The 27,989-nt window shown below is 36.6% G+C and overlaps 1 protein-coding gene across 8 annotated transcripts in view; it reads right to left on the bottom strand.

Annotated features, from left to right (window-relative positions):
* Window positions 1-27,989, bottom strand: part of ARHGAP29 (Rho GTPase activating protein 29) — a 47,856-nt gene that overhangs the window by 5,907 nt on the left and 13,960 nt on the right. For 4 of the 8 annotated variants that reach the window (XM_063165677.1, XM_063165683.1, XM_063165684.1 and 1 more), the window contains exons 3-17: window positions 20,204-20,347; window positions 12,934-13,030; window positions 12,505-12,577; window positions 8,740-8,800; window positions 8,104-8,241; window positions 7,752-7,816; window positions 7,193-7,303; window positions 7,014-7,094; window positions 6,536-6,724; window positions 6,162-6,299; window positions 4,701-4,891; window positions 2,656-2,822; window positions 2,017-2,145; window positions 1,749-1,847; window positions 82-245 (exon numbers count right to left, since the gene is read on the bottom strand). In XM_063165677.1, the coding sequence (XP_063021747.1) occupies window positions 82-245; window positions 1,749-1,847; window positions 2,017-2,145; window positions 2,656-2,822; window positions 4,701-4,891; window positions 6,162-6,299; window positions 6,536-6,724; window positions 7,014-7,094; window positions 7,193-7,303; window positions 7,752-7,816; window positions 8,104-8,241; window positions 8,740-8,800; window positions 12,505-12,577; window positions 12,934-13,030; window positions 20,204-20,347 (1,847 nt within the window). Of the gene's footprint in view, window positions 1-81; window positions 246-1,748; window positions 1,848-2,016; window positions 2,146-2,655; window positions 2,823-4,700; window positions 4,892-6,161; window positions 6,300-6,535; window positions 6,725-7,013; window positions 7,095-7,192; window positions 7,304-7,751; window positions 7,817-8,103; window positions 8,242-8,739; window positions 8,801-12,504; window positions 12,578-12,933; window positions 13,031-15,056; window positions 15,397-20,203; window positions 20,348-27,989 lie in introns of those variants that run through there. The other 4 variants (XM_063165679.1, XM_063165680.1, XM_063165681.1 and 1 more) reach the window with 3 other exon arrangements.

The following is a 27,989-nucleotide window of genomic DNA, read 5'->3' as shown; positions in this document are numbered from 1 at the left end:
AAACTCCAGTTTTTATACAGAAACAGAACTCCCAACTTTACATAAATCCCAAGCAGCAATTAAAACTGATTTTCAACTTACCTCCTCACATTCAGCTCCATGAAATACTACTAGGCCGTCACATTCTCTGCATTTAGATGGAGCTCTCAGCTTCCGTAGTTTGTGTGTTTGTGCTGCTTTGGACATATTAGCATTTCTAAAAGGTCCTGGAGAATTTGCAGTTTCAGATGTGAGATCATTTAAACCTGAAGAGAATTTCCCTGTTATAGTCATTTTAATATCTACTACTGGGGTGGTAGTTACTCTGATTTTTTAGAATTGTGCTGCAGAACAGAAGTCTGTAAGTAATGGCAACTATCAAAGAAATCAAAAACATTTTAATCACAGGGAGGCAACACTATGTTGCAGTTCACATAACAGAGACATTAACTATCAAACAATCCTGTGTAAGAGCAGAACCAAACAATCTTTTTTGCCTTATTAAGTATTTAATTTTCTCCTGTATTGTGGCAATGTGAAAATATTAGGACATTTAATTCCAACTGCCCTGCATTTCAGGCAACAATTCATGGAAGTTTAATTTTATACATTTCAAAGTCCTGTACTAGAGGATGAAAGACAGCTTGTTTTGCCCTTTAGTGTTTCTGAAATGCTTAAAAAAGGAATATTTTGCAGCAAGGAAGAATTAAGACACACTCATGGCAGTAGCCTCATAAATTTTAAAAACATTACCGATTCTGAGTTTCCTGTAACAACATCAAATATTTTCTAAAGGATTCTAAAACAAAAAAGAATAGCAACTGGTCCTTTTTGTGTCCAAATTTTTTTTCAAGCAATTTACTTAAAATGCTATCAATAACTCTGTGAACCAAACTCCTTTGTTTTACAGATAACTTAAAATTATCACATTGCCCAGAAAGCTTCTTAAAAGCTCAAGCATTGATTAAACAATACAACTCTATGTGAAAGCTTGCATTCAGTAACACATTGCCACACTTAAGTCTAGATCTGAATTAAAGCTGTTTACCACAAGTTTTTTCCTAGAAGGCAAAGTATACATTTAGGAAATAAGGGCTAAGTAAACAGTTTCCTAAGGGCTTTACTGAGCAAGTGCCACAAATATTTCAAAATTAGTTTGTAAGTACTGTAGACACACAATAGAACTATTTCTGATAATCCAGTTATTCAGGTTTCAATGCCTGAGGCAACATTGTTGTTATACAGTCAAAATTAATTTGAAAATTAGAAATGGCCTGGTCAAATCTGGGGCAGACATTACTGAACTCATTTATCTTAGCTGAAAGGGTGAAAATCTCAGCTACTACCCTAAACATTTGGTACCACTTTTTTCCCAATTTGCAACTTATCACCTCTACATATTTGTGCATTTCATGTCAAAGTTCAGAAGTGATCTTACATAAATCAGTATGGAGCTGAATTTAAATGCAAATGTCTGGAGGGAATGGTTAGTGGATCATTTGCTTTACCTCAAAAGGGTGACAACACTAGAAATGTCCTATGGTTGTCCATACAGTAACCTAAACATATAAAGGCAATTCTACACCACTTCATTTGAATTACTTCAATATTATTCTTCATCTCTCAACCTGAAGTGGATGCATATTGTATTGAAAAACAATGCTGTTGGCAATCACACCTTGTTAAAGTACTTTTCTTAAGAACATTAGAAAGAAAAGCCACACAATGTAACAAAAAGCATCTTCTGAGGACTTCAGAAGCAACATTACCACAGTCTGAAGGAGATGGTGGCTCTCTTTCATCAAGATCATCTGCAGATGACATAGTCCCAGTGGAAGGTGTTCGGGGAAGTCGTCTTTTAAAATCCCCTAACAGATGATAAAAGTTTTCAGGAAGTTGTAAGTATCAGTCCCACCCAAGTGTTCAGTTTTCATTACATGCTCTGCTCAATACTTGTTTATTTAACAATGTCTTCACTAATGTGAAACAGTGCAGGGAAAAGAGTTCAGGTTAGCAGAGCAGTGAGGGCAGCTGTACCTGGGCTGGCAGATGGAGAATCCATGGACCGGGACTCACTGCTCCCCCCTGCACTTTCAGAGTCACTGCACATTCCCCCACTCTGGTTGCCAACTGACCATGATCTGAATGGTGGTGGGCCTCGCACTGCTTTCGAAAAGAAAGTTCACAAATTCCAAATGTCAAAGACAAAATTTACATTTTTTAAACTGAAAACTAACTACGAATATATTCAAAAGAGGAAAAACTGCCCAAGTTACATGAACATGCAAGACTGTGAAAAAGCCCCAGGGCATATATTCCTGTAAAAGCTTCAGGGGCTAAGAAAATTAATTTCAGAAACTAGACAATTGTGCTTTTGCAGAGGACGTGCAATCAACATGGAACTTACAAAACCAATGGATTTTCAATTGCTAGAGTTTCACTTGGAAGAGTTTAGTCCACTGAGTTTGACAGTACTTGCTGTTTGAATTGTATCTCACCTTTCTTGTCAAAGGATCTAGGATCAGGCAGGTTTCCATTTGTCCTTATAATGCTCAAGTACATTATGTTTTATAGGCTTTGAACTTTATAATACATTTTTAATCCTTCAGTGTTCCATTTTTTTTTAAAAATTATTTATTTAGAGACTGACCTCCAAAACAAACATAGAAGAACTACCTGGAATATCTGTGTTGCTGGAAGACCTCTTCTCTCTAACCTTTTGGGAACGATGATAAATTGGGCTTCCCACATCATCTAATGCCTGAGCAGGAAAATCTCCTGAACACTGAGATAAGTTACCATGGGATGTATGGACGCTGTTTGTTGATTGCTTATTAAAAACCCTTCAGAAAGAAAAAAAATAATTTGAAGAATGAATAAGACAGAAATTAATGAAAAGTAATGCATTTTTTAATCCCTGGGCACAAAAAATGCTACATTTAATCATTTAATTACTATTAATGAGCATACATTTTTGACATGTCATTCTCATAATTAAATTTAATTCCAAAATTTAAAAATAAAAATATTAAAAGAAGAGTGGTCATTTATTTTCAATTAAGTATGTGAGATTTTTCAGTGTTTTCTCTACACCCAGAGAGAATCATCTTTTCCACTTCTTCATGTATTATAAACATTATCTTGCAGACTTTGAAAAAACAGCCTATTTGTTCATCTGAAGGTAAGAATAATCAGAAGCCATTGTATTCTATGATTATGCTTTCCCCTCCAAAAGATTCTCTAACCAGCCATCAGGACCATCCACCTATAAACACAGGTGTTCACATATTGTTCTTTTTAAATGCACAGAAAATGTGTTGAAGCTGCCAGAGTGTCAGTCCATTTTGAAAATCCACTCTCACTGTAAGAACAGAATAATGTTAACAGTAATTAACATAAAATGCTGAAGCACCCTGGGGACAAAATAGCCTGCTGGCCAAGTTTAGCAGTCAGGAAGCTGTTTCTTAATCACTTCTACCCTATCAAGCTTAAGGGAAACAGAGACTGAAAAACGTTCAAATTTGCATTTGTTCAAGGAACAGTCCCTTAAATTAATGCAGAATCAAACAATAAAAATGATCAAGTACATGATGAATCACAAGGCTGTGACAAAGAAAATAAAAGGTGGGCAGAGGAGGAGAAAAAACATGCTCCTATAAATGTCAAGCAGTAAATAGCTGGGAGAGCACATAAAGTGCTGGAAATTTCACGCTCATCAGTCTCTCAGGGAGCTACATAGTTAAATCCCCCAAAGTCAAAGTTTATGAGTATAGCCTAAATCAGTCTTAAAAGGCAGGAAATTTACAGACAAGAATTAAGAATCTCAGCTTTAACTTTGAATTTCCTGCCTTTTGTTGGTAGAAGTCTGACTCAAGCATTTGGGTTTTTGTTTTTAGTTTCCTTTTGAAAAACGATGACGACGCTTTCCTGTAGAACTGTGAAACACACAGATTGAAATGGATATTCTGCTGCTCTAGTGCCAAGATGACCATTTTACAACAAATTAAAGGTGGAAAAGCATTTGGCATGCTGACACAAGGAGCTGTCTTTATCTTGAAGTCTTTACTTCCACATTAGTTGGAGCTTTCATAGTTTAATAATAACAATTTCTATTTCATACACATTGGAGAAAAAATAATTAAGCTATAACTTGTCCCTACAAATGGACTTCGAGCTTTTTTTAGGCACATAGCATGAGATAGAAATCGAGACACATTTCCTGCCAAAAAGTTGCCAAATGTAAACAGTATGAAAGAAACTACTGTATGCAGCAGCAGGGCTTGTGGAAGAGGAAAACTACCTCTTCAGACTTTCTAAATTTCTGATTTTCAAGTACTACTGCCACACAACCCTACCAAATCCAAAACTTACACTTTTCATATTAACCAGTATCTATATTAAAATAGTAAAAAGTCTTGCACAACAATTGTCAATGCTTTAGCAAGTATTATTGCATGAAATAACATTCTGCCTCAGAATTCAGAGGCAGATTTTAATTATATAAAAAATTATATAAAATTATAAAAAATTATATAAAATTATATTAAAATTATATAAAAATTATATATAATCTTACCATTTAAAAGATGAGACTAAGAGAATAGTAAAGTATGTTAAAATACTCCTTTAGTTCCTCCAAAAATATTGTTTTATTGTTAAACACATATGCCTAAGCGTTGCATTTTAAACCAAGTAGTTGCCACCTGTACTTTGGCACTTACCCATCAACCTGGGAATTCTGGGTTTCAAAACAACCTGATTCAACAGGAACACCATCCTTTGGCAAGCTTTTCACAAACTCTGAATACTGCTGACCAGGGTCATAGAGTTTGGCACTCTCACACAGGGACTGGCAGTTAACTGGCAGAGATACAACCTGAGCATGCTGCAGCTGGAACAGGTTAACTGTTGCCTGTTGGGAGAAAGATTTTCGTTATTTGTAGATCATTTACTAAATATTTCACTTACACTTTGCTCAACTCAAGTTAATACCCTAGCAGAAGATTATTTGAACAATAAGACTAGAAAACTTCTAGAAAATAGTAACATGTTCCTTTTTACAGTCAACTTTCAGGAGACTTGAACAAGCTTGATCTGTAATAGAGACATGAGTATTTCTCTCCTCTCTGGGTTATTGAATCCTCCCCACTAGCAAAGGCAATTCCAATTTTTTCTCACTTTTGGTTGATCAAGGTAAACAACAAGGGCTTTTGCTATCAGAAAGGCTTTTTTCATGTTCTGGAGTGAATATTAGTCATCACTACAATAATGAAGTAGCTGGAATTCCAAACCCAGGTGAGCTCCATACTGTCTTGTCCCAGCAGACAGATTAAGTGAACACTTTCTTCATTAAATTACCTAACACTTCTAAAAGATTTTATCACATGTTAGAGACCAGAGAAGGGGGACACTGCCTAACTGCTTTGTCAGCTTTTGGGTTACAAAGTAGTCTGCAATTTAAATATACTTGAACTAACAAGTCTGTCTATACTTTCTACTGCTCTTATGGGTTTGTTTTAGGGTTGCTTGTGGAGCAGCGTGGTTTGATATTTTACTTTCCCTCCCCATGCCAGCATTAAATTTTCATTGTCTCATCTAAACAAACAAATAGAAAAAAAAAACAAACAAAAGCCCCCAAACATCTCTTGACATAATGATTTCTTGCATTCCTCAAGATTTTTTTTAGAACTGCGCAGGTCATATGCAGTTTTGACCATCACTTCTCTATTACACCAATAAACTAGTACAGTCTACTAGTCACAAAGGATCCTGCAGTAACTGAGACTGCCAGCAAGGCTAAAGCGTGCTAATATCCATGCTGGGCTTGATTCAAACATCTTTGCTAATGTACTAATCAAAGCAAAGAAAGCTGTACTCTTAAGCAACAGAGGAACACTACTGCCACCAAAATTTTGAAGAGATATTTTTTAAGGATTGTGTAGTCAGGGTGCTTGCAAGGCAACAGCTTATGAAACACCCAGAAACATTCAACCCCCCGCCAATGTTTGCTTTTAAACTCCTACTAGAAAGGGAACACAGATTAAAAGTTTTCCTTTTTTTACTGTTGGCATGACATCTGTCCTTTGAAAACTTTCCATTTAAAATGGGGCTTACGGGGCCTTCTCTTAGTTCTAACAATATATAAATATCTGTGCAAAACGTATTTTAAAGACCATGCTTACAGCTTTAAGGGTAAGATCACACTGGTAAATAAGCTCCCGAAGCTGTGTTAAAACATCACTTTTAAAGCTTTCCAAATAATTTCTTTTTTCTTCAACCTCTGCCATGCTTGCTTTATAGTGCTCATTGGCTTCTTCGGCCTAGAGAAAACACAAGTATAAAGAGTTGATGGATTACAGGCCTTGATACTAGAAGCAAGAAAAACTCCACTCAATATGCTTGTATTTGAGATTCCCTTTTAAGATAAAAACCCAAAGGAACATAGCATGATTAAAATTAAAAATGTGAACTCAACTTACTCAAATACTCTCCTTGGGAAAACATGAATAAAACCAGTATAGACTTAACTTTAAAAGCAAGGAACAAACCTCTTTACCTTTTGAAGAGCTTCCTCTTCTAGCCTTCGTTTTTTCTCAAGTTGCTTGTTGAAATCTTTCACAAAGCTTCCACTTGAGCTAAGCTGTTCCTCCTCAGCACGAGCAGTGCAGGATTTTGCCTTTTCATACTCATCCTGACGCTGGGTATACAGCAACTTGGCTTTTCTGAGAGCAGCTTCCAGCTCTTGCTGCAGAATGCAGCCAGAGATAAAGAAGAATAAACAACATTAATTTTTCAGTATTTTAATATGATGTTCAAAGAGGCTTATGCACAGGTCTGTATGATGCACTACCAAGTACATTGACATTGAAAGATACCCTCTTACAAATGCCAGACTGCCATGAAATTGACAGTTACATCTACTTTCACCAAGCTCTAGAGACTATGTGTGAATGTAAGTGCAGAACAGGCTAGTTTGAAAGTTTCATCCTTTTGAAGAATTCTAGACTGAAAAGGTAAGATAAAGAATTACCAACCATTTTTTTCTGTTCTCGCTGCCAAAGGTCCTTGATATCTTTCCTTTGTCTATCCAACTCATTTTTCCTTCCAAGAAGAGGCTAAATAGGAAATATTAACAGAGTACATTAAAGGCATATAGGCTTTTTTGAATATTCTATGTAATTATATAGACTTTTGTCTCTTTTTTTAAACATACCTGCACAAATTTGTTAGACTGGAGAGCAGCAGCTGTTTGTTGCCAAAGTTGACTGTTCTCAATATCATTTTGAAAAGCATTAATGAATATTGACTGGAATGGCATATAATCCTAAAATTACACAGCACATGTTCTAGGTAAGACAGGTTAATGACATTCTGAATGTCTGTATAACTGAACTAGATTTTCAATTAAATTTAGTAAATTATTTACTAAAATAGTATGAATGTCAGATATGAATGTAGAAAATTACTAACTCATCTGTGATTCATTTTACTAGGAGAAAAGTCTACAAGCCCGAATCACAAAGCATACAAAATATTAGTCAGAAAAAAGAATATTGTGGATCTGCATATGCAACAAAAATAATATTATATATACCAATTTCCATCGCATCCTTCCATTTGTTAAATGAAGATCTTTTTAACTACTGCTTTATCATATAAATCAATTCTGTATCAGCCTAAAAATTCTTCCCTCAACATCGGAGTTTTACTCCTGGGCAATCCATCCAATAAAGATTTAAGACTAAGATAAAGCCCCAAAGGTATACACTCACCTGGTGTCCAACAACAGCTTTAGCAGTTTCAGCCATTTTTGCTAAACTTTTAGCACACTCCACTTCTGTTAAAAAAATTTCACATTTACTGTTTACATTATAACACAACAACAGTTATAACACATGCTAAATGCTTTTTACAGTCTTCCTTTAACAAACAGACCACAGAGGGGACCACCTTCACTTTGTTACATGCCTTTAATTGTAGGAAATGCATGATAGCTCTGTCCACTTCAGCGGAACAGCTACTAATTTAGAAATCACATTATTGACAGTCTGCAGCACAGAGGCCTGACAACAGATTTAATTTCATCATGACAAAGCTGATTAAATGCCAGAAAGAGCCACTCACCCAAGCTAAGCTTTTTTTCTACCCATGCGACTACATCCTTGGTATATTTGGACCATGCTTTAGCATAGGACAGAGCCGACTCAATTCCACTGTCATTTCTTAGCAGCATGCTATCAACCTCCTCTGCTCGAAGATGTCCTGCAAACAAAGCATCCAACACAAAGAAGTGATTTTTAGACATGACCACACACTGAGAGCAAAGCCAGTATTAGCCAACTGTGAATGCTTAAGCAGCTCTGATCTTGAGTTGGTCTTTAATGCTAGTTGACTCTAAACAGGACTGACAGAGGTTTTAGAACAAATTAAAGGGTCATAGTATTTTATCTGGACTAATCATATGGTCAGCATAACTTTCTTCAAGAAAGTGACCCAACAAACACCAATCCTATGACAACACACAGAAGGTGCTTCAGGCCTTAGTTCTCCCCCCCACTCCCGCCAAAAAAAAAAAAAAAAGGCAGCCTGGGTTGGTTATTTACAAACAAATGAAACCTCAGCAGTAACTTTTTTTTCCCCAGTGAAGTTGTAAAGGCAGCATAGGTATAAAATAGTGACCAAGCAACTTAGAACATTTTTACAAGAAAAACCCCCACAGATTACAAAACAGTGTTTATCAATGTTAAATGAATGACCTACCTTGAATATCATCCCTTTCATGCAGTGAACCCCCAGACTCCACAGAAAGATTCTCAAAAGACTAGTATGCAAGAAATAAAACATTAAGTTAGCAAAGCAAATCTCTCACTAGAACTGAAAGCTAACAAGATAAATGGCATTAGCAGCCCCTTTATTTTTTCACAGATAGAGCAGATAAAGCAAACTGCATCACTCCCTCTCATCTAAGGCACAACATTTTTTAAACCCCCTTTGCTAGCAAATGAAAAAGAATAAATAGCAAGGAATCATTATATACCTTTACATCAACAACCCTGAAAGTCTGTAATGAAAGAGTTAAATATCAACCAGATTTGTTAAACAATTAAGTGAGCTTCAGCTTTTCTTAAATCCCTACCCATCTTTTAAAAACCTTTTCACACAGACTTAATGCCAGATACATAAAACAGACACTATTTTACAAGCCATTATAATCCTGTATTTCTTCCTCAAGGGAATAAAGTTTTTTGTAAATTACTTGCAGGTGGTGCACTGTAGGCACAACAGCTGACTGGTAACAATTGCTAATGAAACCCTGAGAATCAGTACAACCTGACAGAAAGTAATCCAATAATAAAAGGAATTTAGCACATCACGTCATCCCTACCTTTGTCCTCACTGCGTTTTGCCACCCCTTGAATTGTGCAAGTTGAATTATTTGTAAGACTGTGCTGTAGACCTGACTACTCAACAAATTTAAATAAATAAGAAGTTTACTTTGTAACCACTACCCCCTTAAAAGCCAAACCAAAACAAAGACAGAAATCAAACCCTTCATAATTTTAAATGGATAAACTACTTTTGAATACTTTGAAGCACAAAGCAGACAGAAAACAAAGGCTAAGAAATAGCTGCAAAGTGTCCTCAAGCTTTGCAGGAACAGCTTATTTCCATTGGCGCTGGTCTATTTTCAGACATTCACTAAAATGGAGCACAGTTATCAATGATAAAAGTAGTTTTGGTGTTTTTTAATGCAAATGAAAGCTGATCATAAATCACAAAAAAATCTCTCAAGAATCATTGTTTACTTCACAGCAGAAGCAGCTTTTCCAAAGACCAAAACATGCAAGGTATTAATCATCAGTGACATCAAACAGAATCAAATTACAGCCTAAAGACCCCCTTTGTTACTATTACAGCGGCTGTCTAATACAAGAGAGCTTCAACAAAATGGAATGTTTTCCAGAACAGGTGGGAAATCTATCCAAAGCTGTCCCCAACTAAATTGGTAAAAAAAACCCTAAAATCTGAATTTAGCAATGCATCAATATTTGGTTGCAGAGAAAGCCTGAACATTCCTAGATTTAGTTCAGATTTTCTGTAAAGTATTACTGTCTTCAAGATTATTTAAAAGTTGTTAGGGGAGAAAAAAATAATAATTAGAAAAGCTCCATACTGTATATTAACTTGGTGCACTTTTAAGTTCTGGTCCTAAAATTTTTTCCCATTTCTATAAGACCTAAATCATTACAGTCCTGAAAAGTGTGCACTCCTTTCCAATAAATCAGGCACACTGGTTAATGCAGCTAATCCAAGGTCACTCATTCTTTCACATTCACCCACTGTAAATATGTAATACCAAATTTTAGAAGCAAGCATTAACAAATGCTTTTATCTATGTCAAATCTTTTATCTACAACTTATCACGACGTGATCTGTGCAGCTTGCCCCCCTCAAGCAACCCAATGACTCATCCCAGCAGTCCTAGCAAAATGAAAACCCTGACTTTCATTTCCAACTTGAATCTGTCTCTTCTGCCTCTTTTTCCCCTCACTACCCAACTCTCCCCCTAATGCAGGCAAATCTCTTCACACACTTTGAAAATTTTATCCTTCTTTATTATGCTCTCAGATCTGCACAGCATCAAATAACATTCAAATAGCTTGTTGAATAATGAAAGGTCAGACATGTCTGTCTGGTCTCTTCTAGTATATATTTTAAAATGCTTTTGTTTTTAATTAAAAAATCTTTGCTTCCACCTTGTACATCTGGTTGAGCTACAAGAGCTAAATTGAGAGCAATTACATTTGCTAAGAGGGGGTATACATATCATTAAACTTAAGCTTCCAAGCGGAATGCCTAAAGTAAAGAATGTAGACTCCCCTGCAGTCAAGAGAAGCAAGATCAGCTCTGCCCACCCCCCTCCTTGGAGCCATCCTCATCAGCTTAATTAGGGAGGTCCCTAACTAAAGAGGCAATTAAAATATTTCTCCTTAATCAACCCTCAGAGTATTTACATGTTAAATTCTACCAAAATGTTATGCCCTGTTTAAAATACAGCTAGCTGCTATATCACTGAACACGCACAAGTAGAGAAAATTAAATATTTTGCATTTAACTCCTGTTAACTCCTCACTGGCCTCCAAATTCCTCTCTGAATTGTAAATCAAAGTGAAATGATTCACCTGTTAAATGTGTCTTTATTTGCCTAAACGAAAATGCATTTCAGACAGATTTCTAAGAAACTGAAGTATGTTACCCTACCTGCTCCAAAATTTATAATTGCTCACCTTCACATTAGGAAAAGCATGAGATACTACAAAAGAAAAGTTTTAAATATAAGCTGACTTCTGAAACATCTAGAATGGAATTCCTTCTTCATTTCACTATATTCAAAATTCCCTTTGGCCTTCTCCTCACCCCCATGTTCAGAACAGCAATCTTTTGGAAAATCAATCATTCACTTCACAATACAATATATAAGACCATCTCTTTCCACAAGCACATATTTTTGCAATGCAAAACCATTTCAAGATTAAGATGTTGGCCAATTCACCAATTTCCTTCTGCTGGTGAATGAATTAGATAAACCAGTACTTCTTCAAATAATCTCATTTAATTTACATGTGATGCTGGGTTCTATGCTATTTTATTTCATATTTTTTATCAATGACCTAAATTGAAGTTCACTGGAGCTGGTTTTCTGAGTAGCCTCCATATTGTTTATGAAGATAAGTTTTGTAGCAGCTACAGAATAACACACATGAGAGAAAGATGAATTATCAAACATAGTGAAAGTCTGAAAAGACTGTTCAGCTGTAGCTGCATGGATTGCTGCACGCAAGCCTGTGTGAAGAAATGCTAAGTCTTAAGCATGTTTCAACAAAGCCTTTAAAAAAATGCATAATCTAACATTTTTAACCTTGCTGCAACTTAGCTTGTAATACACACTAATTATCAATTGTATTTTCCTTGCATGTAACTTTTAAATTTATTTCCTTTACCTGAAAGTCTGCTTCTCAATACACAAAAATTCAAAACAGAATTTGGTACCGAGCATTTTTCAATCATACCTTCAGAGTGTTTAAAGGAAGGTTTAAAATGTTGGTGTTTTTCTTTGACTACCTATAAGCTGACAGTTCTTTTAGTGAATTGTTGCTGAAACAGTTACAGCACAAACTGGGCTCCGAAAGAAGAAAAGGTAGTTTTGTCATAAATACAAGTTTTTAAAAGCCAAAATGAAGTCCTTAACCCTTTGGTTTCCAGGTTTAACAGGAAATTTTCACTTAACCAATTTAAAAATCTCAAAAACAATGACAGCAGGTAGACCTGTCAAGTCATCCCTATCATTTAGAATACGTTCAAGCATTTGAAATGCTGAATACACATTTTTCCTGGATTGAAACCTTGTTTTAAACCACAGATGACTGGTAGTGTCCCAGCCCAAAGATGCAGAGAGTTTCAGTGGAACTGAAGTCTCCTTTAACAGATATCAATTTACACTCAGAGAGAACGTGTTCAGCCTACCCGACTTCTCCGAGATACAGGAAGCCCCAATGACGAGCCATTGTCTACATCTCCCATAAGGAAGTCTGAAACACTGCCAGAAAAACAAAGAATTGTGTTACTTCATTACTTTACCTCACCAAGCAATTCTGTAACACTGAATTCAGAAATTCAGATAGTGCTACTAAGTCCTTGAAAAGCTCTGCAAATCATTTTTAATAGACATGTTATATTCTCTACAATTTCTATACCATCCTAGATTTCCTTATTAAGAAAAAAACCAAACTGACAAAAACCCAAAACAGTAAAATGTTCTAGATGTAGCTAATTAAAATTACTTTATCAGAAAATAGTTGTCCAAAAGAAAACTAAAGCTTTTGTTATTATTTTGTCTTAATTTGATTCAGCTCCATTGAGTTCTTTAAAAACTTGTTCTGGATTCCAACTTACACGTTTCCAAAATTGAGTGCCAATCTGTCAATGGAAGAAAATATTTCACTGAAGAGTTCTCTCTTATTTTCTTCATTAACTTCTTTGAAGTTCACCGCTTAAACAAAAAAAAAAAAAAAAAAAAAAAGAAAAAACAAAAAACCAAAGGGTGAGAGGTGGGGTCAATTAAGCAAGTTTACCGGGCCTAGAGACAAATTTTATACACAAAGTCTCCTACAGAACATGCAACATTTTGCTTTTCTGAATAACTGAAAAAACATGGTTTTAAAGAAGATTAGCAAGAAAGTAAACACTAAAGAAAAAAAAAATAACACAATCCAGATGCTTCCCACAATGAAATCAGATTACTTTTGCACTTCCTGTATCTTCCCACTTAAGGAGCAGCTTTGTGTGGAAATGTTGGTAATGCATGAACAAAAACAGTCATTTACCAACCAGAGTGAAATCACACAAAGCAGCTCACAAAGGCAGTCAGATATTGGAACAGCCGTTTCTTTTCTGAGCAGAATTTTCAGAATTCCAAACAGGAGCAGCAGTTTGTGGGGGTGCCCTCTCAACTGAATGCAATCCAGAATCCAGCATTTCTGGCCTGAGTACAGGACAGGCAAGCAGAAAGTTATCAAAAGGTGGTGTCCACTGCAAAACCTTTCAGTTCTTAGCTCCACAGTCTGGCAAAAGCCCCTCAGTTTTTCCTGTTAGAAGTGGGGAAGAAATGCAGCGTAACTACTGGTGGTCCCAAATAGGAAGAAGAGTGTTGCTGGACAAATTACATGGTTTAAAGTGGTGATCAAGTACTTAACTACTCAACACAGCATTCAGCACACTTCTATAAAAAGCTGGAATAATGAAACAAGAATGATTCATCCAGTTTCTATTAACAACTACTAAACAAGAAGACAGAGGGAGAAAGGAGACAAGACAAAAAGCACAACCATTTTTGTCAGGCTTCAACTTAACTCCTTAATCAATGGTGACTGGGAGATCTTTTGTAGAAAAGCTGCATATATTGCTTTGAGCTGAAACTGCATCCTCTGGAGGGAAGTTTTTCCCAGAGTTACATTGTGAGAAATGACAACTTCACATTAGTATTTTTTTAAGGTTTTCTTTTTTTCAGCTTACTGTTTTTTAAGTTTATTTTTTTAAGCAATGCAATATTCTTAATTCTCCAGATTTATGTCACATATGCTCACACCTATTTTAGATGCACTGCAATGACACACATACAGGTACTCAACCCACATCACTTTTTGCAAAATCTAACAAGGTTAGTTTGTCTTCCTTACATTTCAAGTACAAATAGAATACAATGACTCATAGAAGTAGTACAATTAAAATAATGTTAAAATGTCGCCCATTCTATACAAATTTTCTCAGCAAATTAACAGGCTTTAATCTTAAAAAGTATTCAAACTTCCTGCCAGGTGCCTAAATACTAATGGGTAACAAACAAAGAAAGTACAGTAATCTGCTCCCCCATTAGACTTCCTTTGTGAAAGGAAAAGTTTTTTACCAGTAAAGTAACACAGTTAAATCCATTTCTTTTTACAAAGTATGTCAACAGACTTGATCAACATTTTATAACAACTATTTCTATACAAAGCCATTACAGAAAATACATATTTTTCTCATGGGCTATTTTTACAATTACTTGCAAATACAAAATAATGTTGTAATAAGCCTACAGCAAAAAACAATTTTCGCATATTATGACAACATTACCAGTCTCTGTTGACACAGTTCACTACTAAATTACAGCTTCTCCTAGCTCTTCGTTCAGCTACACTTCGTAATTACAAAAAAAAAGAAGCCTCTGGCACCTTTGTTTGAAATGAGATTCGATAAAGCTCCACAGATTTATTTTTTTTTTTTTAATAACTTCGTAAATAGCAGTGGATTTCTTTTTTTTTAAATTCAGGTTAGTTGAAAACCTCAGCTTTGCAGAAATAATGTTGTGCATAAGTCTAAACTTTGCATTCCAAATCATTAAACAGCAACAGTCACAAGAACTATTGATTACCAGTCCCTAATGACTGGAAAAATCATTTAAGAGCTGGCATGAAATGCAAACTGTTTCAAAATTAGAAGGAATTAGCAAAAACTGTCTATGTATTCAAAGCACTTACCACAGAAACATTTGTATATCCATTAGCTGCAGTGTCTTCGGAGAGAGAGCACTTCTTTCACTTAGCTAACAAGACATCAATATAGAGAGCCTTTCCCTAAAGAAATGCCGTCTGCTTCACTCTGCCTTCCTGTTCCAGGAAGGGTTTTGTTAAGCTTTACACTTTATATGCCAGAGAAATCCTTTCTTTTCAGGATCCATCCCAACAGGAATAACAAATCTCAAATTTTTCTGATTTACTTCTTTTCACTTCTCCCAAAACAGGTTAATCTAATCTCTTAGTAATTCAGTAGAACACCACCAGCTTTTTTCTAGTTTACCACCACTGGAATGCTGATGTACTTAACGTCAACTTTAAACCACGCACTCTCTTTCCCCAGGACATCCTGACTGCACACAATAGCTACTGACAACAATGAACTGTAGTAATCTTGCCGTGTCTGGAAATGACAGCTATCTATCTATAGTTCCACAGATTTCAAAGCAAGAATACAACTAGACAACCCTTTAAAGCAAGATTTCAGATGACACATAATGAACTTCAAAAAATCATATGACAGTGGTACTTTAAAATCCAAATCCAGTACCAAAAATGCAAGCCTAGCTTGCAGTGGATCTCTATTTCTAAAGATGTCTTCAAACAAAGGTGGGTTTGGCAATCTCATTAAAAAGCTGCAGTATGCTGCAGTTCCAGCACTTGGGTCATGCCATCAAAACTTCTTCAAATCAAGCACAGATCAGGCTAGGGAACCCAAAACAGCCGTGAAGGCTTTGGAAGTGAGAATCCCAGAAGTTGAAGCATTGCCTGAGGACATTTCAGCAATGCTTCTAAAAACCATGAAGGAAAGGCTGCCAGCTGTGGACACCCAAGGGCAAGCAGGGCCTTCAGAAGGTGATGGGGATGGGTGGCTCCCAGTGAACTCGCAGCCCATGGGACACAGCCGCGCTGGAGGCAGCACAAGTTCACTCGCTGCCCCAAGCCTGCTGCCCACACACACGTGCAGGACTGACAGCAGCAAAGCTGCCTTGGCAGCTGCCTGCAGAGCCTGGGCAAGCTCACAATTTGCTCTTTGCAGGTCAGTTTTCTCATACATGATGGATATATATGATAGCATCACCATGTATTTTCTTAGACAGGAACACATCCTCAATCCATGCTTTGCTAGCTGACTTATAAGAAGTAAGCAACCAGCTGACTGGCTTAGAACTGAGTACCTTTGCAACGAGTTTTGTCTTTAAACTCTCAACAATGCCTTCAAAAACCTTTCAGAACTATGTCAAAAACAAAACAACCACCCAAGCAAACAAAAAACCCAACAGAGACCAAAAGACCACTCCCTCTCTGAAAACAAAGACTTTAATACCTCTTGTTATTACATCTCTTCTTCAAAAACATGTAAAATAAATGGGGAGAGGAACATAAGTAAAAAGAGTAATAGTATGGAGATTGGAAATAGGCAGAAGAACATTCTTGTATTCTAGAGAAGATCAACAGGCTGTCCAAGCCCTACTGTTCTACTTTTGGTTCTTAGTGCCACATCATTTCACCAGCCTGTACTTACTACCAGGTTTGGCAGCCTCCTCAACTTGAGCTGGATGCCAACAAGACAATTTCAAGGAACTGTCCCCTACTCTTTCCATAATAAATTTTGCTCTCAATGAACATCACAGATACACCAAAAAAACTCAATTACTTCAGTTCAGTTTTTTATTTCTTGTTTGAGGTATTTCTTTTTGATGCAGAACTACTACAAAAAAGTCTATGCTTAAATAGCAAACTTCTACAAGTATAATTTTCAGCTTTACCAGGAATCAGTATTCATTCTAGCGATTAAGTCAAAGGGTGTAATTAAGAGCAGAAGAAGAGTACAAACTTGAATTCAGTATGGGATCAGAAGAACCATGTTCTCTGGGGCCATCAACTATTTAAAGGCACTGAGTGGAAAAATAACAACTATGAACATGATGCTGTGCCAGAATGGGAAGTGACTTACAGAAATGGGAGCCTAAACAGGTTCCAAGCAAGATGCTTTGCTAAGTCTCAATTCTTCCAGGTCAAGTGAGGTGCCATTTAAAAGACATTTGTCACAAAGCACTCAAGTAGGCATATAAAAGTAGTAGAGCCCAAAGAGGCCCAGTGAGGCATGTCATGTCCAAGATATAACCAGAGAAATCAAATGTGTCATGCCCCACTCTTCTCACTGCCATTTTCCCTCAATCTCAGTCCAAAACAGCACAAGTCTGACAAACCTGTACTGCCAAGCATGATTCTCTGTAGTATGATTCGGGTAACATGATACAAGTATTTTTCCTTCAATCTATCTAAAAGGAAAAGCATTGAACATCCAAAGCAGAACGAGGGGCACATTTGTCTCATTCCCATTGAAGGTCCTAAAAAATGGCCAAGAAGCTTGAAGGAGGGTCACATGCACTCTAATTTTTGTTAGCCTTTGAAATATTCACAGATGCACTAATCTAAAGGGGGGTAGTCCATCTGTACTGGACATTTTGATTAAAGCACAGTGCAACTTGTCATAGTAAGGAGAACACTTAACAAGACACTAAGACTTCACGAGCCACTAAGGCTCCAAAGTTATTGTAACTGATTTAATGAAGAGCAAAAGGCATTTGTTTGTTATAATAGCAGTATGTCCCTACATGAAGTTCCAAAGAAAAACTGGATTTGAAACTCTGACATTATACAAAGACTCAAAAACCAGGAGGTAGAACCATGTGTAAACCTCAGCTTGTTTCTATTTCATCGTCTCCTAAATAAACATCAGAATTTTCCACATCAGGTTAATTTTCTTCCTATTCATAAATCCAACTACTGAGTGCTTCCATATCTTTTTATAGTTCTGTGCTCCAATGACAAGAAACAGATGAATCACATGAACTTTTCATAATGTCACATTAACAAAGACAGGGAAGCCAGAGGAAAAAGGATACTGGATATGTTCTACCAGCTCCTCACATTCTTGTAGCTTCCTGTTTATTCAAAAGCTGCATTACCTCTGGTGAAATAACCACAGATGAAAACATGTGAACGCATGTGTTACACACAGGTCAAAGTAAGCAAATCTGAGGTCTGATATGCTTATAATCACCACAATGTGCTGCATTTTTATTTCCGCTTTCTCAGTACCAGCTGTCCTACACTTCAGTTTGAATATAAACTTGGAGCAGTAGGATCTTCAGAAAAAGAACAGCTGTAAAAACCAAACAGGTGCTAAAGGCAAATTGCCTTCACATTTACCACTGATTACGTTGGGGGAGGTAGTCTGTTTTCATACAGCAAAGGCTTCACTGCTCACAGAGAAGGAGGGCTGAAGTACCATCAAAGCGTCCTGAAGTCTTGAATCTCCCCATTTCCATCTCCAGAGGTGTCACAAATACACTGACAGGCATTACCAAAATCTTTGTATCAAAGTACTTGTTTGTATCAATGGCTACAAATACTGAGGCAGCACAGTTTGTTTTCAGCTCTTGTAAATGACAGTTCAACCCCTAGTGAAAGAAGATTTTCAGATAGGCTACTAAACTCTATGCAAGCCTTTTTTTTCCCCTTTTCAGTTTTAAGGGCTGGTTTTCTCCTTTTCAGAGGTAGGGGGCTGACTCATTCCTCCAGGACATTGCAGGAAACCAGTCACCTGAGTGAACAGCTGAGCTCAAATGCCCAGAGAAGGCCTCTAAGTGTTGTAGGATCACTGACATCATCCTGCTTAGACTTCTATGGATTTTGCATTTCATGCTGTTAAGCTTGAGAGCGGTTCTAAAACAATATATGATTTACTTGCATACCTTAGGTCACTTTTCCTCAACATTTCTTAAATTAAATAAATTCAACATTGTCTACGACCACTGAAATTAGGGCAGAGGACACTGTCATCTTACCACAGCACTTAAGCATGGAAACAGCTTGTTGGAGGTGGAAGAATTATGTTTACTAAACAATTAACATGTTCACTGAACACTGACCACCACTGTATGTGTGTACTTCAACTTTCCCTGTGACCAATAAGCAAACAGCCCCACAAGAGATACCCTCTGTGTTTCTGCTGTAATGTACAAACCTCTAAAGCAAGCTCAGAAGTTACAGTCCTGTCCCATGATCATTTGAAATACAGATACAGATCCATAGGAAACTCTGTGTGTAACACAAAGAAAATGAGAAGTATTCTGCTACTACCTGCCAAGATCAAACAAACTGGCAAAACCATGTATCAATAGGAACCATCCATAAGAAGCTTGGAAGAATCCAATATATAGGAATCAGGAAGCTAAACACATTATCATTTTAACTGATATTCCCACTTTACTGAATCAACAGTACATTTCAGACATACTAAGATAAATAGGAAATAAGAGGGAAGGCCTAGACAAAGAAGAAAAACCATATGTGTCTCTGAAGGAAGATATCCTACATGATTTAACACGGGCAAGAGGGAGAGATTTAACCCTCCTCAAAGCTGGTTCCACAGTAATATACCAGACTCCAGAGTAGGAAGAGCTGCAGTCAAAGGTTACACAGGGAAGGAACAGGTTTATGGGGCTGGAGCAATTGAGTGCTTCATTATTTGCATTTGTCTGGCATGCTGAGAACTGCAGTAGCAAAGATCAACAACAGAAAGTATTTACATGTCTGCAACACTTTTGTTGCTATTGACACCTTTATTGACACATGGCTGCATTGCACTTGTGGAATTTATAACTCTTCAACTATGCAGATTTGAATTGCTCAGAGATTTCTTCACCTGATATAAATACAATACCATCCCTACAGATTCAGAAACTTAGGCAAAGATTCTTGGCAAATCTCAAAGTAGATACATGCCACGTTTATTACTCTGTGATATTGTTCTGTGTTCTCAGGTAAAGAAAGCTTAAAATCAAAGGCTTGTGCTTTTAGAATTCAATGTGGGTTTGCACTTAGCTTCCTACAAGCAGAATTTTATCACATTGACAAGAGAACAAGCTACTTAATATTACTCTTCATTTAGGGAAGGCATTTTTTTAAACAAGTATTACAACATTATGCTTTAAAAACCCTCAGTTTCTTCTGTATATGTAGAATTTTATCTATAATTCTAAGCCAATCAAGTCACTAATTACAATTTTCCATGAATATGAAAGACAGTAATTCCTTACCTTTTACTTTTGCAATAACTGTTCCTGCAGCACTAAGAATATCAACTGAATTTAGAGTCTGATGTTTATTTATCACTGCTTTTAAAACACGTAGTAACTCCCCCAGGCGTTCATGAACTACTTGATGCAGGCCATCATGATTTTCTGAAAAAAGTAAAGGAGAAGCTTCATTAAAACAGTGAATTGACACCCAGTCACATTACAAAAGACTTTGAGAGTATTCACCTGCACGGAATTCTAAGCCATATTGAAGCTGAGCCTACTTAAAATAAAGAAATTGTTAAAAACAGAGTAATAGTAGCAGCTGCCAATAGTAAACTTGCAATATTGTACATCATTTACACAAACTTATTTCTCACAAAAACTGAAGCAAGCATACTTTAAAAAAAGGAGGGGAGGAATTCTATAACAACACCCTAAGGTTTCTAAATTAAACCATCATTTTTTCTCATGTAATTTCATCAACCACCATTTTGATAATTATTTATATGAAAAAAGGTATCAACAAAAGCAGATTCTGATTGTTCATTAAGTAATTCTTCACCTGATACAAATTCAACACCATGTAGGTATAGTTTGAAAATTAAAATTTCTGGCAAATGTTGGTTAGTTTTTAATTAAAGTATCAGCAAAACCTTAAGCATCTTTAGTATATAAGCCAAGATCTACAAAGGTCTGTCTTTAAGCATGTCAGTCCTGATAAGTAAGTTGAACATCTAAATTGGGCCAAATCAGAAAAATTCACAAACACACTCTAAGATGGTGATGCTTTTTATAGCACATGCCTCTTGCTATGTGCTTCTAAATTCCAACCTCATCTAAGTTTTTTACAAAATACTTATTGTTGCATGCACAGCACAGGTTAAACCACAATGTGTTCTGTTACAGAAGAGGTGCTGGTGCATGGAATTAAAGTTTCTCATGTGCCAGAGTGCTGCGTTGCAAGTTGTGGTAAAAAGCTTTCAAATTCAGGAAAGTCTAGCTTATGAAAAAGAAAAAGAGGATCTAATAGAAGCTGACTCACTTCCCCACCGAGCAGGGCAATTCTGTGTTGTCTGTGGCCATGATAACAAACAGGTCAATACAGACAATCACAGTACACTGCAAATTGATCCAGTGCTGCTCAGAGAATAGTTTCAACTCAGAGCCATTTTTTTCTGGTGACAAGACATTATATTCAGGCTAGAGGCACCTAAATTTTTCTGAGGAATCCACACAGTACAACATGACACATCAGTATAGTGGATCACTGCTGTCAGGTGTGCAGGTGGGGAGGCTACACACAAATTTTATATATTTGTATCAGGTACAATAGCAAGTCTCCTAAGGACTACCATGCTTCAGGCTTTATTTCCCTACATACCACATATCAGATTTTTTTTTCAACTCAGACTGGCTTATACACTGTCAAAGGAATAAGCCTTGACTCAGGAAGTACACAAAGGTAAACACTATCTACCATTCACAGGCACTTTTCCTGCTGGAAGGGACAAGCAAGCTCTATCTGTAACAGGACACACAAAAGTCTAGGAAAATCCATCTTAGTCAGCAGTAAATTAGGAAAGTTCTAAATAACTTGTTAAAAAAAAATGACCACCCAATTGTGGCTTCATCTTCATTTACACCTACATATAATGATTTTGAATTGACTCAATACTATTAAAATTTGATAATATACCTTGCCAGAACAACAGAGCTGGGTGGGAAAGGCAAAATAAGTGAGAAGGGGAAAAACAAAAGAAAAGTCTTGAAGTGGACACAAGTCCCTTCAAGTCTGGAACGCCAGTAATAAGCTTCAAAGGGAAATGCTAATGGAAAACAACCACTGAGTTGAATTAAATGTTTATCATACCATCCAGAAGAACACTATCACTAAAATAGTGCACTCAAGGAGGAGATTACTATTTGTACTTTCAAAAGCAAAGGCTACACCCAACTGAGATTTCTTTGTATTCCATCACTGTATCATTTGTTTACAAAATATCGGAAACATTGTTTCTGTGCCTCCAGAAGACAAAAGGTCTGTGACAAGTGGTGCTTGGGGAGAGGTGGGGGCAGAAGGCATCAGGAACCACAACTACACTGCATTCACAATAACTGAGACCAAACAGACACTAAACCAGAGATTTCCTGTTCAGGACAGATTTAGAAACCTCAGGTAGCAAAACAGCCTAAATATGCCAGATGAACAGAAACAGAGTTTTAATGGTAAGAAGTCTGAAAATGGCTGAGATCAAAACAACGGTAGAACAAATACAGTGAAAGGAATGCACAAGGAAATGTGCCTCCAATGAGTTCCTGCAGCAATTCAATCTAACTGAAGTACTCACAAAAAGCATTTACTTTCAATTTTTTTCTGTCCCTTGTATTGCTGTACACATTCATTGATGCACATGAAGTCAGCAGGAAATTCTCCACCAATGGATGCCATATTGTTTTAAAACCTCTCTCAAGCTTAACGGGATGAAATGCAAAATCCATAAAGTCTAAAGCAGGATGATGTCAGTGATCCTACAACACTTAGAGGCCTTCTCTGGGCACTTGAGCTCAGCTGTTCACTCAGGTGACTGGTTTCCTGCAATGTCCTGGAGGAATGAGTCAGCCCCCTACCTCTGAAAAGGAGAAAACCAGCTCTTAAAACTGAAAAGGGGAAAAAAAAAAAAAAGGCTTGCATAGAGTTTAGTAGCCTATCTGAAAATCTTCTTTCATTAGGGGTTGAACTGTCATTTACAAGAGCTGAAAACAAATGCTTCCCAAAAGAAAGCATACTCTGTAGGAGAGTGGAGACAGAAGAACAGGGTGAAAAAGCATGCATTCAAAGCTGACAAGTCTAATATACAAGAATGACAGTACAAAGCAGCTGGAAAATCTCTTTGCCAAGTCATCACAGTAGCACACTATTGTCACTGGCATCTCAGTCCTCAATGGTTTTGGTCACCACATTTTCTAACCGCTCACACATCTTTAATGTAAAAGTATAATCTACCTATTTTCTAATTTTACACATTTCTCAAAGGGAAGCCTTTGTTTAGTAAGTTACTAAGCAATAATGTCCTTACAGCTATGGATTCTATTCATGCAAAACAAAATCAAATTTGCTCATCAAGCTTGTGAGCACCAGTCACCCTCCCTGCCAAGTCAGGGCTGGTCACAATACACGCAGTCGGGAAAGGCACTGCTGTGTCAGTTGGCTGGCATTCTTTTGTCCGACCCGATTTATTATTGGCCCAAACATTTCTGAAGTTGTTTATGTCAACAAATGTTTGCCAGGATAAGTTTAAATACAGAGTAACAGTCTTCCTCCCACTACACTGCTCTTCAGACCCATACAGGAGATGTACATGCAATTCTACTTTCTGCTTCTCCATGTAGAATATTAAGGCCTTTTAACAGCAGCAGACTTTCTCTCTACTACTCAATTTCCACCAGTCCCCAAAGAAGGGAAACCACTAATACAACTATTGTTTTGCTGTGGCTAACAGTTTGTTTAGAACGGAAGTTGGTCTCACTAAAGAAAGACAGGGTAGCAGTCTAGATAAAACAACTGAGAAGTAACATCTCTGCAAAATTCCTTGAGTCAGAATGCATGTGAGACTGTCAAAGCAGATATTCTAGTTCACAACAAGTAAAAGTCCAGCTTTCCATTAGGAACCTTTTACAATTAAGAAGATGTGGTTAGTTATTCAAATATTCTCAAGAACATTACACAGTGTGAACAACATGCTGGGCATATCCTCTACAGCCACAAGTTTATAGACACAGAGCAGCTCTTCAGACTCAGGGAAATCTACAGAAACTCACCTCACTGGTCAAAATCTCACTATAAACAAGGTATCTTGGAGTTTGCACAAATATCTTCTGCATCTACCTTCATAAACACACTATGCCTTCACTATGATCAGAATCTACAGAGAACTCACTCTGGACATTTCCAGTAGAATAAATGCAGCTGATGAGAGCCCTAAATGCCCACAGTAGCCAACACCCTCACTAGGTCTAGTCCTCATTCTGGGAGCTCCCTCTGTAAATCTGTTCTCCTGGGATCACTGAAGTGTGTGTACTTCACCTCCCCTTCAACTGAAATATAATAATCTGAATTCCAATTTTAGGCACAATTTCACATCTTCTCCGTGAATCCTAACCTCTTTCAGGACAAACAGGCCAGTCAAATAATCTTGCAGGATGGTGGTGAGGACAAGCACACAAACTTGGAAACAATTTCCCAAATATCTGGATCCAGAACTTCAATAAAAAGTTTCACCTTATAGGATGCAAACAGTCAGCTTCTCATCATTTTCAGTCTTTGAAGGACTCAGAAAAAAGAGGCTTGAGTAATAAACATTTCACTATTCAAGACCAACATCTTGGCTAAGAGACTATTCACTCTGTTTATTAAAAAATCTCATTTGGACCTTTAAGTAAATTATATCCTGTTTTTATTACACTCTACAGAAGGATTACACGGCATCACTACTTGTGCCACCTAGGGCAGGGAAAAAAAATCAGCATTGGAATGAAGCTGATCCAAAGTAAAACAGATTTTAGCTAAAAATCTCATTATTATCATCTTCATCTATGTCCATACTGCATACTAGGACACTGTCAGCACTCAGGTCTGAACCTGATCCAGACTATGAGACTTCCCAGTGAGCATCACAGAGTAGGCAAAACAATCACACCATCATAAACTGTGTGGAAATCACCTAATTCCTACATCTGAAGTTTGGCAAACAGTCCCAGATTAAACCATCATTTTCTTTTTGCCGGTTATCTCTGTCAGCCCCATTCTAACACAATTAACAGCCTGGCACATTTGTTTGATTTAACAGAGTTCACTACCACATTCAAAAGACCACAAGAATTAATCAAACACACAGTGAGCAAGTTTTACATTGATTGTGCTTTGACCATAGCAAAGTTACCTATGTCTTTGCACCTGGTCTACCAAAAGCAGCTTTTTTTAGGCAGTAAATATATGAGTTAGACATGATTTTCATTGACTGTATGGATATAAAATGAACAAAACTTCTTCCTTTAATGGTGGTAGAGATATTTGTTGGTGGTCATAGTTCAGGAGTGATGAGAAAGCAACAGTTTAGCTATCACATTTCTTCATTATTTGGCTACATGCTGCAGATATAAGGAAAGAAACATTTTCATTCACTGAAAAACTCACTCAGAGAATTCCTGGAAGAATTTATTCCTGCAAAATCTCTAGCAAGGCTGGAAGCTGCAGAAGGGTCTGGGAGAGTCATCACTTTTCTATCCTGTGCACAATGCAGAGTAAGAAGCCACCTACCCATCCCTCTGTCAAGGAACATAGTGCTTGAAGCTTCCAAATTAGCAAGATAGCCAGTCCCAGCCTTTTTGTTCATCAGTATCATGGCAACCCCTGTTGTCATGGCATCATTAAAACACACCACACTAAATTCATAGTCTTTAGCAGCATGTGCTCCAACAATGCTCTAACTACATCATACTGCAGCAAAAAATTACAATTTATGGAAAATAATCAGTTAAGAAATTATTTCAATGAGGAAAATCTAGGGACACGTGAAGTTTGATTAGGAATGAGGAAAACAAAGTAACAAAAATATTAACTCAAATGCCTATATTTGAAATAAAAGCATTAGAGTTTTGTAAGGGTTTTTTTTTTGAGAAGAGCAATATTGACCCAGTTCAGTAAGAATGCATTGAGACTTCCTGCAAACAGCTCACTGAATACAGTACTGAAAGTAGCACTGTTTGATTCCAGTTATTCCACACAAATAATGCTTTTGTAATAAAAAAAAGCATTTAACATTTGGAAAGTTAATGGTTTCTTTACTGTTAAACTACTAAATTTATTCTTAAAGTCAGGTTGCACAAATTTAGGGTGAAATAAAAAAGCACCTGGTACTTACTTCTTTTTTAATTTGAACAGTAACAGTTTTGTCTTTACTTTTTGAAATAAGCACCCTGTATAGGCAAGCTTGCAATTTTTGCAGAAAAAATACCCCTGAATAGAACACAAAAACTATCCCCCATTAGTTAATGCTTCCAAGGTAAGTTTTCTAGCATGACGACTTTTTGTTATATATCACAAATGCAAAAATAGCCCTTTCAAATGTGTCATTTGCTGTTAGGGACTGGCCAACATACAACAATTTATCCATTTAGATTCAACAACTAACCACGCTGATCAGCCTCTGATGTGACCTTGAGCTGAGCTGATTTTTGTTTTTCCTGCCCCATTTTAGTTATGGGCCATTTCTGTGCTTGTGAATTCAAAACTTTTGTAAGAAGTCCTTCTTGACCACATATTTAGAGCAAATCCAGACTAAATTAATGTTCAGAAATTAAAGTTACAAAAAAAAGTCTTAAAACAATCTTTTCAAACATTAATAAAATAGGTGTATATGCAAAATACATCAGAATAATCAAAATCTTATAGTTCTGCTTACACTGACAGCAGTTACATATTTTCCTTTTGTTTGTTTGCCAACTGACATCAGCAGAAAAGTTGTTACTTCACGTTTGTCTCACATTTAGATTCATAGATTAATTCCCCATTTGCTGAAGAGGGGAAGCCTTTCAGAAAAAAAAACTACCACAAAGCAGTTTTTATTCTATTTCAATATGCTGTACACTACATGCCTTTAACTTTATTATTCTACTAGCCTTGAGATTCCAGTCAACTAACCCAGGTGTGTTCAGCCACACAGTTTAATCTTTAGAATACTTTAATCTTTTATTAAACCAAAATTTAGAGACCAGAATGCAGTAATGAATGAAAATTCAAAGTGTTTCCTTACTTACCCATTTCTGACAAAATGAGAGTGAAAACATTACATGGTCATTTTAGTCACTGTTCATTTCCCTGAATCTTCCCAGAGATTAAGAATAAATCCAGGTGAGGATAATGCTTCAGAAGTTTCAAGACATTTTAAGCTAAAATTGTAAATTGTCAAGTGGACATAAGGCTATATTTTTAGTATGAATTCATTAGCAATAAACCTAATCAGTCAAATCAGTCACAGTTCACAAAAAAATCATATCCATTGGGACAGGCAACCATACATCTAATAGTGACTAGTTACTTATTTCTTATTCAAGGATATTTCACTAAAACTTAGTCAAACAGTCACTAGACTGAACAGCTGCCAATGGAAGACACTGTTAAAATAAAATGAGAACTCTTATGCTCTAAGCAACTATGTTCCTTGCACACTGGTTCAAGTTCTGAGAGTATATGAAGTAATATTCACTCAACATTTACAGCACAAATTTAAAAAAAGAACAAATCACGAAATGAAAGATTCTCCAGCAAGTTGATCATACCACATCAAACTGGCACACAGAAAGAGTAGTATGAAAGTTATGGTTTATTAATTCTAAATAAAATTAATTTCACCTTTGGTAACCAACATCAAGAGATGATCAAACAATACTTAACCTTTAACTCACGTTAATTTCAATCTAAAATGCTGTTTGTTCTACCTGCCTGCTCCTTCCACTTTCAGCATAAGCCACTGACTGAGTGAAGAAGTTATGTTACTGCTGCCTGCCCACCTAGTTTTCTAAAGACCTCACAAAGCCAGGATTACAAGACAATATGGTGTTAACAAGGGGTGTGTTATTTTGCGCATTTATTTTAAAAGATTTTTTTAACACAACTATGGACTGCTATAGGATGTGATAGTAGTCCACTTCTGGTTTATTGATTAAAAGAAAAAAGTTACACTTTAAAATCAACTTAAATTTAAAGTTGTATTCAAGTCCCTAAAGGAGCAGCTGATAACATCAG

Source organism: Melospiza melodia, chromosome 11 (assembly GCF_035770615.1).
Source record: "Melospiza melodia melodia isolate bMelMel2 chromosome 11, bMelMel2.pri, whole genome shotgun sequence".
NCBI lineage: Eukaryota > Metazoa > Chordata > Aves > Passeriformes > Passerellidae > Melospiza > Melospiza melodia.
This window is presented reverse-complemented; position numbering and strand designations above follow the sequence as displayed.